At 44.7% G+C, this 15,849-nt stretch overlaps 2 protein-coding genes across 2 annotated transcripts; both read right to left on the reverse strand.

Moving 5' to 3' along the window:
• Nucleotides 1-2,189: 2,189 nt before the first annotated feature.
• On the reverse strand, nt 2,190-8,792 carry LOC125520030. The gene is made up of 3 exons (XM_048684818.1): nt 8,608-8,792; nt 2,597-2,962; nt 2,190-2,471 (listed from the first exon to the last, which is right to left on the reverse strand). Exons 1-3 carry the CDS (start codon nt 8,758-8,760, stop codon nt 2,379-2,381), a joined length of 612 nt encoding a protein of 203 aa, XP_048540775.1. The 5' UTR covers nt 8,761-8,792; the 3' UTR covers nt 2,190-2,378.
• Nucleotides 8,793-12,264: 3,472 nt separating this feature from the next.
• LOC125521209 (formate dehydrogenase, mitochondrial) lies at nt 12,265-15,357 on the reverse strand. The gene is made up of 6 exons (XM_048686268.1): nt 15,180-15,357; nt 14,891-15,062; nt 13,633-14,173; nt 13,428-13,552; nt 12,887-12,999; nt 12,265-12,534 (listed from the first exon to the last, which is right to left on the reverse strand). The coding sequence occupies exons 1-6, from the start codon at nt 15,246-15,248 to the stop codon at nt 12,421-12,423; spliced, it is 1,134 nt and encodes a 377-aa protein (XP_048542225.1). The 5' UTR covers nt 15,249-15,357; the 3' UTR covers nt 12,265-12,420.
• Nucleotides 15,358-15,849: the final 492 nt, after the last annotated feature.

Consider the following 15,849-nt stretch of genomic DNA (forward strand, 5'->3'; position numbering starts at 1 on the left):
TCCAATTCAAAGTACATCATTTCCATTGAAATTGTTGCATGCCAATGAAGTCGCGGCAAATGAAGAGCAAATTTCCATGTCCTTGGAGTGACTCCTATCTTCCTCCATAAATAAGTGATGCTCAATAATAACACTTCTTTGAAATCCCTTTGCAAGTTATGCATAATGTTCCGCACAATATTTCCACCATAGCAACTTTTCAGTGTGTAATCATTTTGCTTGGTGCAGTTCATCCACACATTTTTGGTCCGGAGTCCTCCTAAATTTCTTTCAAGGAGTAGACATATTTTCCTTGTTGTGACTTGCATGCAGTAGATTAGCAATCAAACAAGTTAAGAAATTAATCAATAATCTAATAAAACAATTAAAAATGCTAGGTAGCATATGAGTTCAATATTCCTTTCCTGACAGCATGCATGTACAGGTGCGCAGAATCATGTAGAATTACTCCGAGGAGCCAAAAGTTTCCATGTATTATGTCGGTTTCCAGAATACGTCATCAAGTTCCAGTGCAGAAATTAGAATCGCGGAAGTCGTTTTGATCCAATCTCCCTATAATTAGGTAGCAGCGGTAGCGTGCCTGCAGTTTCCGAGCAGCTAGCTCGTCCGGCTCGACATGTCGTCGAGTGCAGATTTTGGAGTAGCATCAAAGTCATCAGGGTGGAGGATTTGGCGAGTACACGGACAAACGAAGCAGGCACCAACAGCGAGGTCCATGTAAAAAACTAGCCTGATTTATTCCTGTACAATGCACACAATACGTAGCAACGCTGGGCTTGATTTCCGGTCCTTAATACACTTGGACATGCACGAATCTGACCAAGTTAGCAAAGAAAATTTTGTGTTCCAAGCATGTTCCCTCGATCCGTGCACAGAGGACAAACAATCTGCACAACTGGATGCTTCGATTGTTGACTGGTCCGTACACATAGAAAAAACAAGTCCAGCACTGCTAATCCCATACGCGTACGCAGGATTTGAAACTTTCTTCCTGCAGCCATGCAAAAATTGTACAAGCAAGATCGATTAGTAGACCCCAATACCTCAATTCCTCAATCGGCCTGAACTTGCTTAATGGTTGGCAGAAGAATCACCGATCCAGCAAAGAGCAATATTCCTTGATCAATTAGTTCCTTCCTTCCGCGCCACGCACGTGAATCATAGCGTGACAGGAGCCCGATTACCTTCCTCAGCCGGCATAACTAAAGTTTACCAGGGACTTGATCTCGCGAACAAATAGTACGGACGCGGGCAGAAGTGATTGCACGACAGCCGAATCAATCGCGGACACCGGCGGCAGAGGTCCCGACGTACCAGGGTTAGACCACGCACCGAACCTTGCTCTCACACCAATGTTAGAAATTTAGGGTTTGCGGTCTACCCCCTAATTTCTCTGCGCTTATCCGTGGTGCCGCTCACAATTCGCATATCTGAGGTTAGGGGGTAGGGACCTTCTTATACTGCCTTTCCAAAGAGTCCATCTCTTATACAGATAAGATTCCTAGTCTTTCCAACTAGTTTTCTGGATAGAGTCCAGATCAAATTATCAACTACGATCAAATTTGTCTGTTAACGGATTCTACCCGTTGTGTTTCCGGAGCACGCGTTTGTGAGCAACGCGCCATAACAGAGTGTAAATTCCTCTAATTACGTAGATCAACATTAGGGCTGTAATCTAACTGTACGATCTAGCTCCTTCCAATCATCAGTGTACCCGGATAGTCTTTCCAATATAAATAGTATATTGTATTCCACTGATAATCGACCAGCTTCCTTAAGCATATATTGCTTAAGTACATTCCAACAAGTAACAACTCCATGCTAAACATGTAAAGCAATTCCATGTATAAATACATGTATAATTCCATACGAGGTATTCCGAATATTAACAATTCTAAGTAATTTGAATATAGTTGCAGGACACATAATTTCAACACTCCTCCCAATTGAAGTCAAGATTGCTCGTGTCTCCCTTCCCTATGACCATAGAGAAGTGGTCATGGATGATTTTTTTTTCCGCCATGGTCAGTAACCCATCCATTCGTGAGTTTGATTCGGTGAATATGGTTCTTCCTTCTCCGGACATTAATACGACGATGCGCTCGGATTGCCAACCTTAAAGAGGGTGATGCAAACCTTGGTATTTAAAATGTTTATGCAAGAACAATGGTTCAACTTGCAAAGGGATGTAGTTTAAAAACTAAAAGTGTTTATGCATGCATACTGTATGATATTACAATGTACCAAGGTACAATTTAAGTTTTTTTTTGCGGGTGACAATTTAAGTTTATGTTAAGAAGAACAAAGACGCAGCCAGCCATCCCCTTGGTCTTCTGCAGATCTTCCAGCCGAGCTTAATACTTGACCAATTAATTTACTTAGACACCATGGCCACCAAGTGAGTCCGTCAGCAACCTCCTGAGCCTTGTCGCCGCCATGGACGCATCCAAGACAGCCTCAGAGCTCATTGCCTGCATATCACATTCACACACGCACAGTGAAGACAGTGTCATTTGCAGGAACAAGATTTGATCATCAACCGAACAGAAAGCAAGCAAGCATGCGTGCCGAAGCTGGGGTGGACGCATAATATTACCATGCACTTGATCGTGTAGAAAACCTTGCCACCATCGACGAAGCACCAGCTCGCCTCGACGACCTCCATGCGTCCATCCTGCTCGATCAGGCGGATCACCCTGTGCATCTCGACTCTCTCCGCGGAGCCCGTCGTGAAGCTCACGTCGAAATGCGCCGCCCCGCCGAGCTGCACCGTTACGTCCCCAGGACCCGATGGTCCCGCCCCTCCTGTGTCTAGGTCGACGCTGCCGCTGCAGCTGCGCCCGGCCATCCTTCGGCTTTGGGTTTTGTCATCTCTCATCTGCCTCAGCCTTTCGACTCTCTCGTATAGGTCTTCGATGTAGGCGGTGGCCTGCATCAGCTGGCTGGGAATGTCCGGAGGACCCTGGCCACACAAAGAAGAGTTCTGTAAAATCTTCACGTACTTGACTGACATGATTAACCCAACCATCCTTCTGCCAGGAGAAATATACAAGCACCGTGAAACACGGACTGACTGTGAATTACTCCCTCCGTCTCATAATATAATATGTTATCACATGGGGCAAAGGGTGTAGCACCATACCCATTTTTTTTTCAGAAAAATGACCATTCTTACAATACTCCGCGTTTGAGTTATAGCTGGGTCGTGCTCGATGGTCTGGCTGGGACCAAGGATCGTTTTCTGCCGGTTCCTACACCCATGTTCTGCCCGCACCAGGTCCATATAATTATGGGTCTGTCTAGATCTTAGTCGACTTAGACTTCGCAAAGTCTAAGTCGACCGACGTCATAAATAAATTGATCGCTCGTTTAAATTCGTTCGCATGCCTGGAGTCAGTTTCCCTGTTCGTTTTGTGTTGGCCTGCGTTGGCTCACCACGTGGGCTGCTGTTGGGCTGTATTGACATTGTCTCTTCGTTGTGCCTGTGTTTGTTTTTTAATTTTTTATTTATTTGTGCTTTTTACTGGAATTGGTAGAACATTGTCCCATTGGTGTATTGCTACACAACACAATGTAGCTCTTATTTTTCACCCTAGCATTGCTAATGCTCTGTTCCTTCTTTTTTTGTCATCCTGTTTTTTTTCAATTTTTTTTGTATTTTTAAATGATAAAGGAATATTTAATGGAACAAAGAAAAAAATAAAAACAAACAAAATAAAAAGAAGAGCACAATTTAATTGTCTGTGACCTACGAATAACTATATGCGTCCGACTAGTGTGCAAATGGGTATCAATATTATTTTGGAAGGGGAAAAAGTAATTTGCATGCGAATGACATGTAATTGTGTGCGATATGTAATTGTGTTCGATCAAGGATATGCAATTGCATGTGGCTGACATGTGTGCAACTAGGTAGATGAAGAAAGCAACTCATGTGGCCGACGTGTGTGCCACCTAATGGCAAATATTGAAAAAAGAAAAACAATTAAGTTTGATGGTAAATATTTAAAATAAGGATTTGAATCTTCCCTCATCCCTTACAAAACAACAAAGAGTTGCACTCTCTTTGAAGAGATGCAATTATAGTCTGGCGACGCTTGCACTTGCGTGCATAGTAGCAACTGCAATTGCCTTCCTTCACCCGGACAAAATGGTACTAAGTTGGAGTTGCAATCAGGAGACGCATATGCAATTGCGTAACTATTGGAAGACATGCACTTGCAGTCGGGACGAAGCTTGCAGTTGTGTGCCTACTAGCATACTCCCTTCACAACAACATTAAAAATGTGTCCGAGGATCTGGACAAGTAACTCTTCTCTCCTTTAATATGATCCTTTTTATGAGAAAATGAGCGCCGTTGTCAGAATCAGACACAAAAAAATATATTTTTTCTTTCTTCATCCTTGGAAAAACAAAAAAAATGCAAAAGAAGAAAAGGAAAAAAATTGTATGATTTCAAAAAATAAGAAAAAAACACAAACTGGTTGTGAGACCGGGTGCTTGATTTGTGTTTGCAGGCATGGCAGAAAACGTGGGTGTTATGGTGCTCGTGTGACACATAGTGAGGGTAGGGGATTCACGGGGGAGCTCCCCCCTCCCCTCCGACCAAGCAAAAAAGTCTAGTTGCGAAAAATGTTTGTAAAAAGACATGTAGTTATACTCCAGGGGAAAGCGATTGCAATTGCATGACTAGTTGTCCTCCTCTCTCTTGCCGCCGCCCCTTCGACAAAACAAAGGCGCCTAGTTGCAACTAAGTTAGAAGACACTTAGTTACGACCATGGTAGAAGACATGCGGTTGCATGAGTATAGTTGGACATGCAGCTGGACACCTCTCTCTCGCTGCCGCCCCCTCCGACGAAATAAGGGCCCCCCTGAGTTGCGACCAAGTTACAAGACATGCAGTTGCATGCCCATTGTGGGACATGCAACTGGCCCCATCTCTCTCGGCAGCGTCCCCTCCGACCAAACAAGAGTCCATCCCAGTTGCGACCATGGTCTAAGACATGTAGTTGCGTGCCTAGTGTGGGACATGCAACTGGTGCCTCTCCCCGTACAACAAAAAATGGAAGTTGAGTTGCAACCAAGTTATAAGACATGCAGTTGCAACCAAGTTATAAGACATGCAGTTGTGTGCCTAGTGTGGGGCATGCAACTGGGCCCCATCTCTCTTGATGCCGTCCCCTCTGACAAAACAAAGGTCACCCAGTTGCGACCAATTTAGAAGACATGGAGTTGCGTGCCCATTGTGGGACATGCAAACTGGCGCCTCTCCCCGCACAACAAAAATGGAAGTCGAGTTGCAACCAAATTATAGGACATGCGGTTGCATGCCTAGTGTGGGACATGCAACTGGTGCCTCTCCCCGTACAACAAAAAATGAAAGTTGAGTTGCAACCAAGTTATAAGACATGTAGTTGTGAGTTGTGACAATGCTCAAAGACATGCAGTTGCGTGCCCGTTGTGGGACATACACCTGGCGCCTCTCCCCGTACAACAAAAATGGAAGTCGAGTTGCAACCAAGTTATAAGATATGCAGTTGCGACCAAGTTAGAAGACATGCAGTTGCATGCCTGGTGTGGGGCATGCAACTGGGCCCCATCTTTCTCGACGCCGCCCCCTCCGAAAAAACAAGGGTCTGACAAAACAAATGTCCTCCCAGTTGCGACCAAGTTAGAAGACATGGAGTTGCATGCCCATTGTGGGACATGCAACTGGCGCCTCTCCCCACACAGCAAAAATGGAAGTCGTGTTGCAACCACGCTATAAGACATGCAGTTGCAACCAAGTCAGAAGATATGCAGTTCCACACCTAGTGTGGGACATGCAGTTGGGCCCCATCTCTCTCTACGTCGTCCCCTTCGACAAAACAAAGGCCCCCTAGTTGATACCAAGTTAGAAGACATGGAGTTGCGTTCCCATTGTGGCATATGCAACTGGCGCCTCTCCCCGCACAACAAAAATGGAAGTCAAATTGCAAACAAGTTATAAGACATGCAGTTGCATGTCTAGTGTGGGACATGCAACTGGGTCCCATCTCTCTCGACGTAGCCTCCTTCGACAAAACAAAGATCCCCTAGTTGATACCAAGTTATAAGACATGCAATTGCGTGCACATTGTGGGACATGCAACTGGTGCCTCTCCCCGCACAACAAAAATGGAAGTCGAGTTGCAACCAAGTAAAGCAAACAAAAGGGCTATACAAATCCTAGTTATGGCCCAATAATACATTTGAGGGGATTTGAGTTCAAAGATAAGCTTCAAAAACATGGATCTGATTTCACGAAAGTAATGTTTCAGCAAAATCATATTCTTTGACCTACTAATGTCGACTAGAATAAAACAAAACAAGTGAATTGAATCACTCTTGCTAATGGCTTTAGTAATGTGTATGAGGGGATATGAGAGAAGCACTTGAGACACCAAAAAATATCCCAGTAAAGAACAATATAAATGATAGCACTCACCAGATTAAAAAAACAAAAAAATGTGTCAAAAAATAGATAACTAGCAGAGGTTTATATCCTAAAAGACAAAAAAGAATGTCAACTTAGCAAAAACCCTAAAAACACGTCTGTCTTGTCACCTACTCATGAACATATGGTCTAAGAAAATGCACTATAGTCTCTGTACAGAGAGGGTGTAAAAATGTATCTATAAGTACGCACAAACATAAAAAAAGGTGTTGATAAAAAACTACTTGCTGTACAATTCAATGAAGAAACACACTTCATCTTCAGTCTCTTGGCCTACTAAAAGAAATTTAATACTACTAGTTGCAAAACAATATTTACTGGAAAGAACCTCAAAATAAATAGCAATAAAAGGGAAAAGATCTGAATGACACTTGACAGTGGCACATAAAAGCGGAGCTTTATTTATCGAGATAAGTGAATCTACCTAAAAGCAAAGAAACAAGTTTCATCATCAAAAAATCCACCACACCAACATTGCCAATAGACACGCGTGAGCGAGAGACACTATTGTGCATGAACGCACAAAAAATTAAACCTAAAAAATAAGGTCTAAACTATGGGGGCGATTCTCTGCTTGAAACTATTAATCACATATTTGATACAAACAAAAAAGAAGGCGTTGGGGGGGGGGGGGAGTATGGACATACAAAATCCTAACTACTCTACTGGATACATGGGCACAGTGACAAACTGCTACGGTGCAGCAGACATGCAATTAGCATCAGTCCCAGGACAAGACCTCATGTTGCTTACTCACACAGCGCTACAATTATATCAGAATAATTTCAGAATAAGAAGCAAAAGAACTAAACTAACTGAAATTAAACACTAAAAAGTGCAGTTAACTTGGCGTTTTCCTCTGCTTAATCACCACGGGGTGGCCGCTTCCCCTTCCTCACTCTTTAATGCAGCCCCAAAACAAACACAGAAAATAAAAACGACCCGCACCAAAACACAGCCCAGCCCCAGCCCATCAGCAGCGCTCGCGTACCGAGATCACCAGTTCGACGGGGAAAAACAAAAGCGGGCCTGCCCACGCCTTAACAGGCCGAAACAAAGGACAAAAGTGACTCAGCACGAATCTACAAGGTGCTACAGATCGGACGGCTAGCCAGTCGACTAAGACTTCGCGAAGTCTCAGTCGACTGATTTTTAGCAGCGTCGTACAATTATAACCTGATGGATTTGCTGCCTAGCGTGCAGTTGCTTTCCGATGCATATATACTTGGCACGTAGCCGTTAATGTCTTCAGTCGTGTGTACGTATACTAGTGAGACATAGATAGCGCCAGCGAGGGTGATAGATAGATAGATCCCTCTGATGGCCGTTTGCTATCCGATTCGCAGCTTATCATGTGCTGTACCCCTGCATGGACGTACGTGCAGGTACGTCGTGTACCACGACGCCTAACTTATGTTCTTTTCTCAAGTAAGTACAACCCATGAACACCACACTTGCATAAGCACAAAACATGAACAGCTCCATGTCTCAATTTTTAGCAAGACCTTTTCGGCGGGAGAGGAAGTGAGAGTAGCAATCCAACTATGTATGTATGCACGAGTCATCTTAGTTATCTAGAATAGTTTGTCTACTTTAACTATGTTGATGTCCCGCAAAAATAAAAACTGTATGGATGAAAGTTATGCTATTTTATACCCCACCCCTTCCTAGCTATAATTCTTGTTAGATATTCTAATATGAACTAAATACGAAGCGAAATGAGTGAATCTACCCTCTAAACTACATCTATATACATTTGTATGTAGTTCATATTGAAATCTTTAAGAACAGGGAGAGTACTTGTTCTTACATATTTATGGTATAGTGCAAGTTATTAATAACGTGTGCAAATCTTGAACTCAACAGTTATTAATGCCAGAGAACAAAACGCAACATATCTGTCGAGCACAATATTTTGATCATTGAACTGAGAGGCAACAACATGTCTTGAAAACAGAAAAACAGCTTAGAAATATATACCAAAAAAGACATGAACCATGAGAGGAAAAGTAGGTGCGATCACACTCGTGCATAACTTTCTAGCAGTTATGAATCCAAGTGTGTGTATTCTCGCATGCCAGTTAACTATGAATTTGCACAAAATTTGTGAACTAATATATCCTTTACGTACCTGTGAGGCACCCAGCCGATAGTCTTGGGGAAGCAGAGACGTGAGCTTGGAGCATAGATCTTCCACCTCGATCCTCCCACTCGCCTTCCTCCGCGCATCGTTCATGCCGAACACCATGTTCGTCCCCTCTCCGTCTCCTCCCTTCCTCTTCATACTCGTGAAGCAAAGTAGACTTTCCTTCTTGAAAGACCCAGACTTCTCTTCTTATAGGCCCATCAATTTGGCGTATGCACATGCATGAAACATGACAGTGGGGCTACCGACCACTTGTGCAACTGGCCAAGCCGCTAAGGTTGCATGGATTATGTGATTTGGTGCTTGTGGCCACTTGTGCAAGTAAATTTACGAGGATAGGGACGTAGAATGCTTGTCATGCATCCAAGTTTTACTTTTCAGGCCCCTCTGTAACTACGTTCGCCATTTTTGTTGTTGAAGGAAATATTTTTTTTGGCTGAATAAGTTAGAAATATAATTATTCTACGGTGAAATGAAGGCCGCGGCTTGAAGTATCCGCGGCTTCGGTGTTTTGCGGTATTGCTTGCCTCCTCCCCTATACACGTGACTGTGCCGCTATCTCGGTCCTTTCTACTCGCCGGCAGGGTGTGGTGCTTCTCAGTAAGGAGCGAACCTTCTCGGCGACAGTTCGGTGGGGGTGTTGCGCCAAATTTTGATGGTTTCATCCGTGAGTTCGTTCTTTGTTTGTTGCCTTGGTCGCTTTTAGTTGTGGTTCTATCACTCTTGTGCTTTTGCTCGGTGGCACGCTAGCGGCGTCCAGCAATGCATTGTCGGCAGTTTTCTGCTTGTGCAGTCTGCTTTCTTTTATCACTTGTGTAAGAAGGCCACATATCTCATCACCTTGTATTGTTTGACCATTTGGCTTTTGTTACAAAGTGGCACCAAAGCCTATTATGTGAAATTCTCTTACCCCTTTTATCAGTCCAGACGAGTGCCCGTGAATGGTATGGTAAGGGCTAAGAAAAGTGTGACATTGGTGCTGCCTCCACCGATGGTTGTAGTAGATACTAGTGATGGGCAAGGAGCGCCCATATCATCGACATAACTTACAAAAACCACGACAATACACTAATGGAGAACAGGTTAGCAGTGCAAAAGCCCCACCAGTGACGGACATGGCTGTGAAGGGCTCCTGCCACTGCTAACCCGCAACCTGTAATACGTGAGTAATGGTGGGCGTTCTGCGCAACCCACCACTTCTGCAAATACCAGTGGCGGGCCCTTCCTTCCACCCGCCACATTAGGGCAGGTACAATAGAGCCTAGTCAGCTGGTTGCATGCTGTTCCTCGTGAGAAAAATCCTAGCTGGAGGGAAGAGAAGGGAGGAGAGAGAAGGAAGCCGGCACTTTGTCTATCACCAGGCTACAACGCAAAATTCGAAGAACAACCGTCTGCTTGCAGCTCGATGTGAGCGCTAGAGCCGGCGCTCCCGATCTGGTGCGCCTCCCTGCTTCTTCCTTCCCCCACACGCCAAATCTTCCACTGCCTCGCCCCCAAATCACTTCTCGCACGCCAAAAAGATTGAAGCTTTAAAGCCTCCAAATCACCCCTAGATCAGCACCTCACCAACCCTAGAACCGCCGCCGGCATCAAATCAAGCAGATGGGTCAGCGCTCCAAAAGAACGCGTGCATCATTAGTAATTATTAAAATAGGGGAATATGGTTGTTGGTTGGAGGGGCAATAGAGCTAAATACCATGTAAATCTTCCTCTGTACCACAACTAGGACACTTGTGTGAGCAAATCAGCCCAGTTGACAATTGTAGCCAATTCAGCTGAGGAAGTAACTAAAGTTTGCTTTGTTACACTAGCAGAACAACTTATATGATTCTTTTATAGTTTTATATAAGCTTCAGAGTAAAAGAAAATATTACATGTACTTCCAGCTAAGAACCATATGAGCAACCATATGTGTATGACCTGAAGTGAGATTCTGTGAAGTGTACATAAGGAATAAGTTGAGCATGCTACGAGCCTACGACTGACTCGATAATGAATCATAATGCCACTACTTACTGTCATGAGCATGCCATCATCATCTCATCATCACTGCATCCATGTTGAAATATTTACCATCTCCTTTTTCCATATAGTGGCTAGAGATTGTTGATGCAGATGGATTAGCCACTCGTTTCTATTGAAGTTCCAACTTATCATCATCAAGATCAAAACTAATGGCTTGTTTGCCAGAGATCTTATCTAATATTATGCTTGGTTATTGTCTTCTTATAAAGACCGGTGTAATGTCTAAATGTCGATGTCATAGTGCTATGTGCCATCAGCTTGTTGATTATCGTCATCAAGATCAAAACTAATATCTTGTTTGTTGGGGGTCTTATTTAGTCTTATGTTTGGTTAATGCTTCATTAGAAAGACTCATGTAATGTTTAAGTGTGGTGTCATGGTGCTATGCGCATCTGTTTGTTGCTTGCTTATTAATCAGTTGGTTGAATATTAATTAGTTCCCCGCAAAAAAAGAGAATATTAATCAGTTTCGTGAATGGCATACACATGCTGATTGAAATGGCCACACAGATGTAGCTTACACGGGATCACCATAGGTGATATGCACATACAAGTATTAAACGTCTAATTATTTATTAGAGTCAGTCTTTCATCCAATGTAAAAGCCAACCTACTATGTGGGCGAAGGCTTTATGTGACCTAGGGGCGGTTTATAGCTAGTTGTGCTATTAACCATGCTCTTATACCCCCCCCCCCACCCCACCCCCAGCAATGGTGTGCACTTTTAGACGCCACCGTTGGTAACCTCTCAGGCTAAAAAAACCACGGTGGACACAAAAAGTACTCGCCGACCCTAATGTCTTTCAGAAAGCACATCCTAGCAAAAGTAAAGAACATGCCAGGAAACTTGAGGCACAACATGCAAATGCTTTGCTTATTCACCTCACTTTTTGCGTGTGCGTCTTATGCAGATAGAGAAGAAGATAGTTGTGGATACGAAGATCACTCTCGAAGCTTTACTCGCCCTCGCCACCAACCTCGAGGAGACTATCTGCCATCTTCAACTCTGAACTTTGGCATTTGAAGCGCAAACAAGGGTTTAAGCGGCTTAAGCTCATGACACTACATCAACGGAACCCTAGCGCCCAACGAAATCCCTCCAGATTGATGAAGACCGCAGGAGGACTCCTCACGGGAGCGTTGGAGAGCAGCACAGACGACCATCTACTCCTCGGGACTGCAAGAGATGAGAACCCAATCCTCGGATCCAGATATCTCGGAGCCGGATCCAGTGCCCTCCATGAAGGACTAGGCCGGAACTCGCCGGAGAGGAGCTTGGATACTATGGGAAGTGAGTGATGTGGAGTGGAGTGCAGCTAAGGTTTCGCCCGGAGTGCGGATAGAGTTGAATATATGTTGGATCGGATGGGCCACAGTGGACCAAATCCGACATGGCGGGTGCGTCCAGGCATCCCTATATGGGATGGATATGGGAGTTGCCAGTCAGTCCGTGTGTCTGGGCTGGATTTGCCATGTCTGGTTGGGTGACAATTCTATGTCCGGTCAGTTACCGGGCAGCCCGTTTGGGGCGGATACGGTGTCCGGTTATAGATGCTCTATACACAAAACTAAGAGTAAAAAGAAAAACTAGCAGTACACACATCACAATCAGATAGCTTGATTCCAAAGCTTTTTTATTCATTGGCATGGTCGCAACCCCACGCAGACATCCATTATTTCCATTCTCAGAGAACACTCATACAACAACACAATGGTTTCTTCTCTCGCACCTCGCTTCAGATATGTTACCATGCAGCGCCGAGGGTTGGGTTACTACTTGTACTGGCTGGCGAGCTCGCCTTCCTTGACGATGTAGTTCTCCGCGGGGAAGTCCTCGCCCTTGAAGTACCTATCCAACATGTCCTTCACTCCAGCCGCGTACCTCAGCTGCAGCAATTGCCATCCACATCAGAAACACAGGCAGGACAGTCAGTAGCAAAGCACGGTAATGGATAAACAGGCATAAACTGATCTAGGCTGCGTATGTGTGATGGTTAAGGTTGGCCTACTGTCTTAGTTGTATGTATTTGCTCTTGATGTAGATTATTCGTTGATTCTCCACTTATGAAGGAAAGGAAAACATAAGTTACCATATGCAGAATCCATTCGGAATAACTGACTACTGACTAGAATTCGTCCATAGCTTTGCTAATGCATACGGTCCGGTATCAGAACACCAAGTGCTGTAAATGACGATACGCCATAAGCCCAATGCTGAGATAAAAGCACAGAAGCTAACCTGTGCATCAATTGTAGTCCCAGAGATGTGAGGGGTCATTGCATGATTAGGCATGTAGCGCCATGGGTGATCCTTGGGTGCGGGTTGGGGGAACCAGACATCACCTCCATATCCTGAAAATCAGGAATGATGTACTTTGAGAAAAAGGAAATAATCCCCAAGATAGAAATATAAGGTACTGCATCATTCTCCTAATCTTGGACACAATTCAATAGGACACAATAATAACAGCCATCAAAGAAACAAGTGCCATGGCAAGAAACAGGATTGAACAGAATTTACAGAGGCATAGATCAACCTTTGTTTTTGTCAACACTAAGAGAGACTCGTAGTTACCTACAAACTGGCATTATTGAGTACTTGACATTACTGCATTATGTTATATTGATTTCGAAATTTTATCATATTACCCCAGATAAATGCAAAGCATGAAAGACTAAATAAAATGATGTATTTCATAGACCCCAACAGCAAGAGTTAGATACACATCCTGCAGCATACTGGTGCTTAAAATAAGACTGATTAAGTGAAAGAATTGTACCAGCAATGTGACCGCTGGAGCAAGCATCAGCAACTGCCTGGGTATCCATGATTGCTCCCCGAGCGTTATTCACAATGATTACACCTTTCTTCATCTTTGCAATCTTTTCTTTGTTGAACATGCCTCTGAAGAAAGGACCAAACAGAATTTAGAGAACTGTAAATTAGAAGATAATGGAAAAGAACCGAGTGTGATGAATAGAAACCTAGTTTTCTCAGTAAGAGGTGTGTTTATCACAATGACATCACACTTTGGAAGCATAGCATCCAGGTCCTCTTCAAATTTCGCCCTAATTTCTTTCTCAAGCTCTGGGTTAATCTGAAGTCTGTCATGGTAGAGCAGGTTGCAGTTGAAGGGCTTAAGGCGCTGAAGTAAGAGCCTGCCAATACGACCTGCCCCGACAGTTCCGACGGTCTTCCCCTCAAGATCATAAGCCCTATGGGCAATGCCTGCAACATTCCATTCACCTTTAACGACCTGTTGGTAGCCAGGCAAGAAGTTCCTGAGCAGAATCAAGATGCGCATGAGCTCATCTTCTGCCACAGAGACAGTGTTACTTCCAGTGACCTCTGCCACTGTCAAGCCTGCAGCAGCAGCAGCTGGCAAATCAATATGGTCCGATCCAATCCCAGCAGTGAGAAGCAGCTCAAGGTTCTTTGCCTTCTTGATCCTCTCTGCAGTAACATAGGCTGGGTGGAATGGGGTGGTTATCAGAACATGCATGTCTTCAATGTGCTTCTCCAGCTCTGGGGACAAGAACAGCAATCATTTATTCACAAGTTAAGAGTCAGATAACAATAATCAGAGATATAAAACCATCTAATAATATATGTATCATAGTAATTTCATCTTATACAGGGTTCAAACATACAAGCACTTATACAGGGTTCAAACATACAAGCTAGATTGGAATGTATATAAGCATTTGAACTGATCCTGCAGCACAGCTCACATGATTTGGATACTTCCAGTTAGTTTGGGAAATTGTGATAAACTAGAAGAAAAGCATCAATTGTCTGTCAATCGATTCATCAGAACACGGCTGCTTATTCCCAAAATGAATAAATAAAAACATGCTGCGTAGCTAAATAAGGAGCAAATCTCCCCTTTCACACGGAACAGATGAAAATTACTCTTCGCTACCATCAGCTAAAAAAACAGAGCAGTCGGATTACTCATAGCATTATAGACTACACAGTAACCCAGATAATTCAGAATTGATATATATATCTGTTCAGTAAAACACTACTACATATCTGTTCAGTAAAGAGTTCTATACAGGTTCTGCCAAGTACTGCCAAGTTCACTTCGCTTAGCGTTTTGAGATTTGTATCTGATGTATAGTACAATATATTCACGAACAGAGAAGCACATGAATTGCATTACAGAATCGTTAACAACTAATAATAAATTATAGGAAATTAAAAAACATGATAAGAATTGGGATGGTGTTGGGTACCGACCGCTGTTCAACCCCTCCTTGTCGTCGGTGACAATGTAGTGATGCCCCTTGGACTCGAGCCAGTCGCGTATGCCGAGGGCGCCCTCAACGCAGCCGACGAAGTTGGGGTTCTTGTCGGCGTACTCGCCGGCCTGGTAGAACACGCCCACGATCTTCTTGCTGCCCGCGGACGTCTGAGCCACGGGAAGACAGAAATCAAAACACGGCATTCCTCAGAGTCCCGTCAGCCAACCGCAGCACTTCTTCAGCAACCGAAACTTGCAGGAATCAAACCGAGCGAAAAAACTTACATGCGCGGCCCTGGATCCGACGGCCCGGTCGACGAGCTGCTTCGCGGCGGCCCTACACATCGCGGCCATGGGGACGGAGAGATCCCGGCGGAGGGAGGAGCAATCTGCCAATCACCTCACGGGGAACGGCGAGCGAGGAAAAGATGGGAGTGATGGCACACACAGTGAGGGCCGGACGGGACGGGTAGATAAAGCCGCCGCGCCGTCACGCTGACAGGTGGACCGCATCCTCGCCCACGTGGACGGGGTGCCTGCGCCGCGCGGCGGAGGTGGTCCCGGACGGAAGCGTGAGGGCATGCATGACCTGTGGGCCCGCCTTCCGGTGATGCCCCGCGTGTCTGTGTGTCGCGTGCGCAGTGGTTTGTTTTGGCTTTTGTTCTGGTAGGATAGGAAAAGGACTTGGCCGATGGTGCCAGTAGTTGTCCACTGGAAAAGTGGGCGAGAAGATGCCGTGATGTGTGCCGTGGCTAGCTGGGGGGAGAAGGGTGGCGAAGGATCAACGAACCGGACCACTGCTGGCGCTAGGAACGCACATTTCTTGCCGCCTCGAGGATTGTTTGTGTGAGTCATGCGTGCATGATCTTCGAGAGGGGGAGCGGTGGTTGGGAGCACAAACTCCTTTGTCAACTCATTAGCTTTGGTTTTCATCCCTTCATAGTTCCATGGCCGA

This window comes from Triticum urartu, chromosome 7 (assembly GCF_003073215.2).
Source record: "Triticum urartu cultivar G1812 chromosome 7, Tu2.1, whole genome shotgun sequence".
NCBI classification, from domain to species: domain Eukaryota; kingdom Viridiplantae; phylum Streptophyta; class Magnoliopsida; order Poales; family Poaceae; genus Triticum; species Triticum urartu.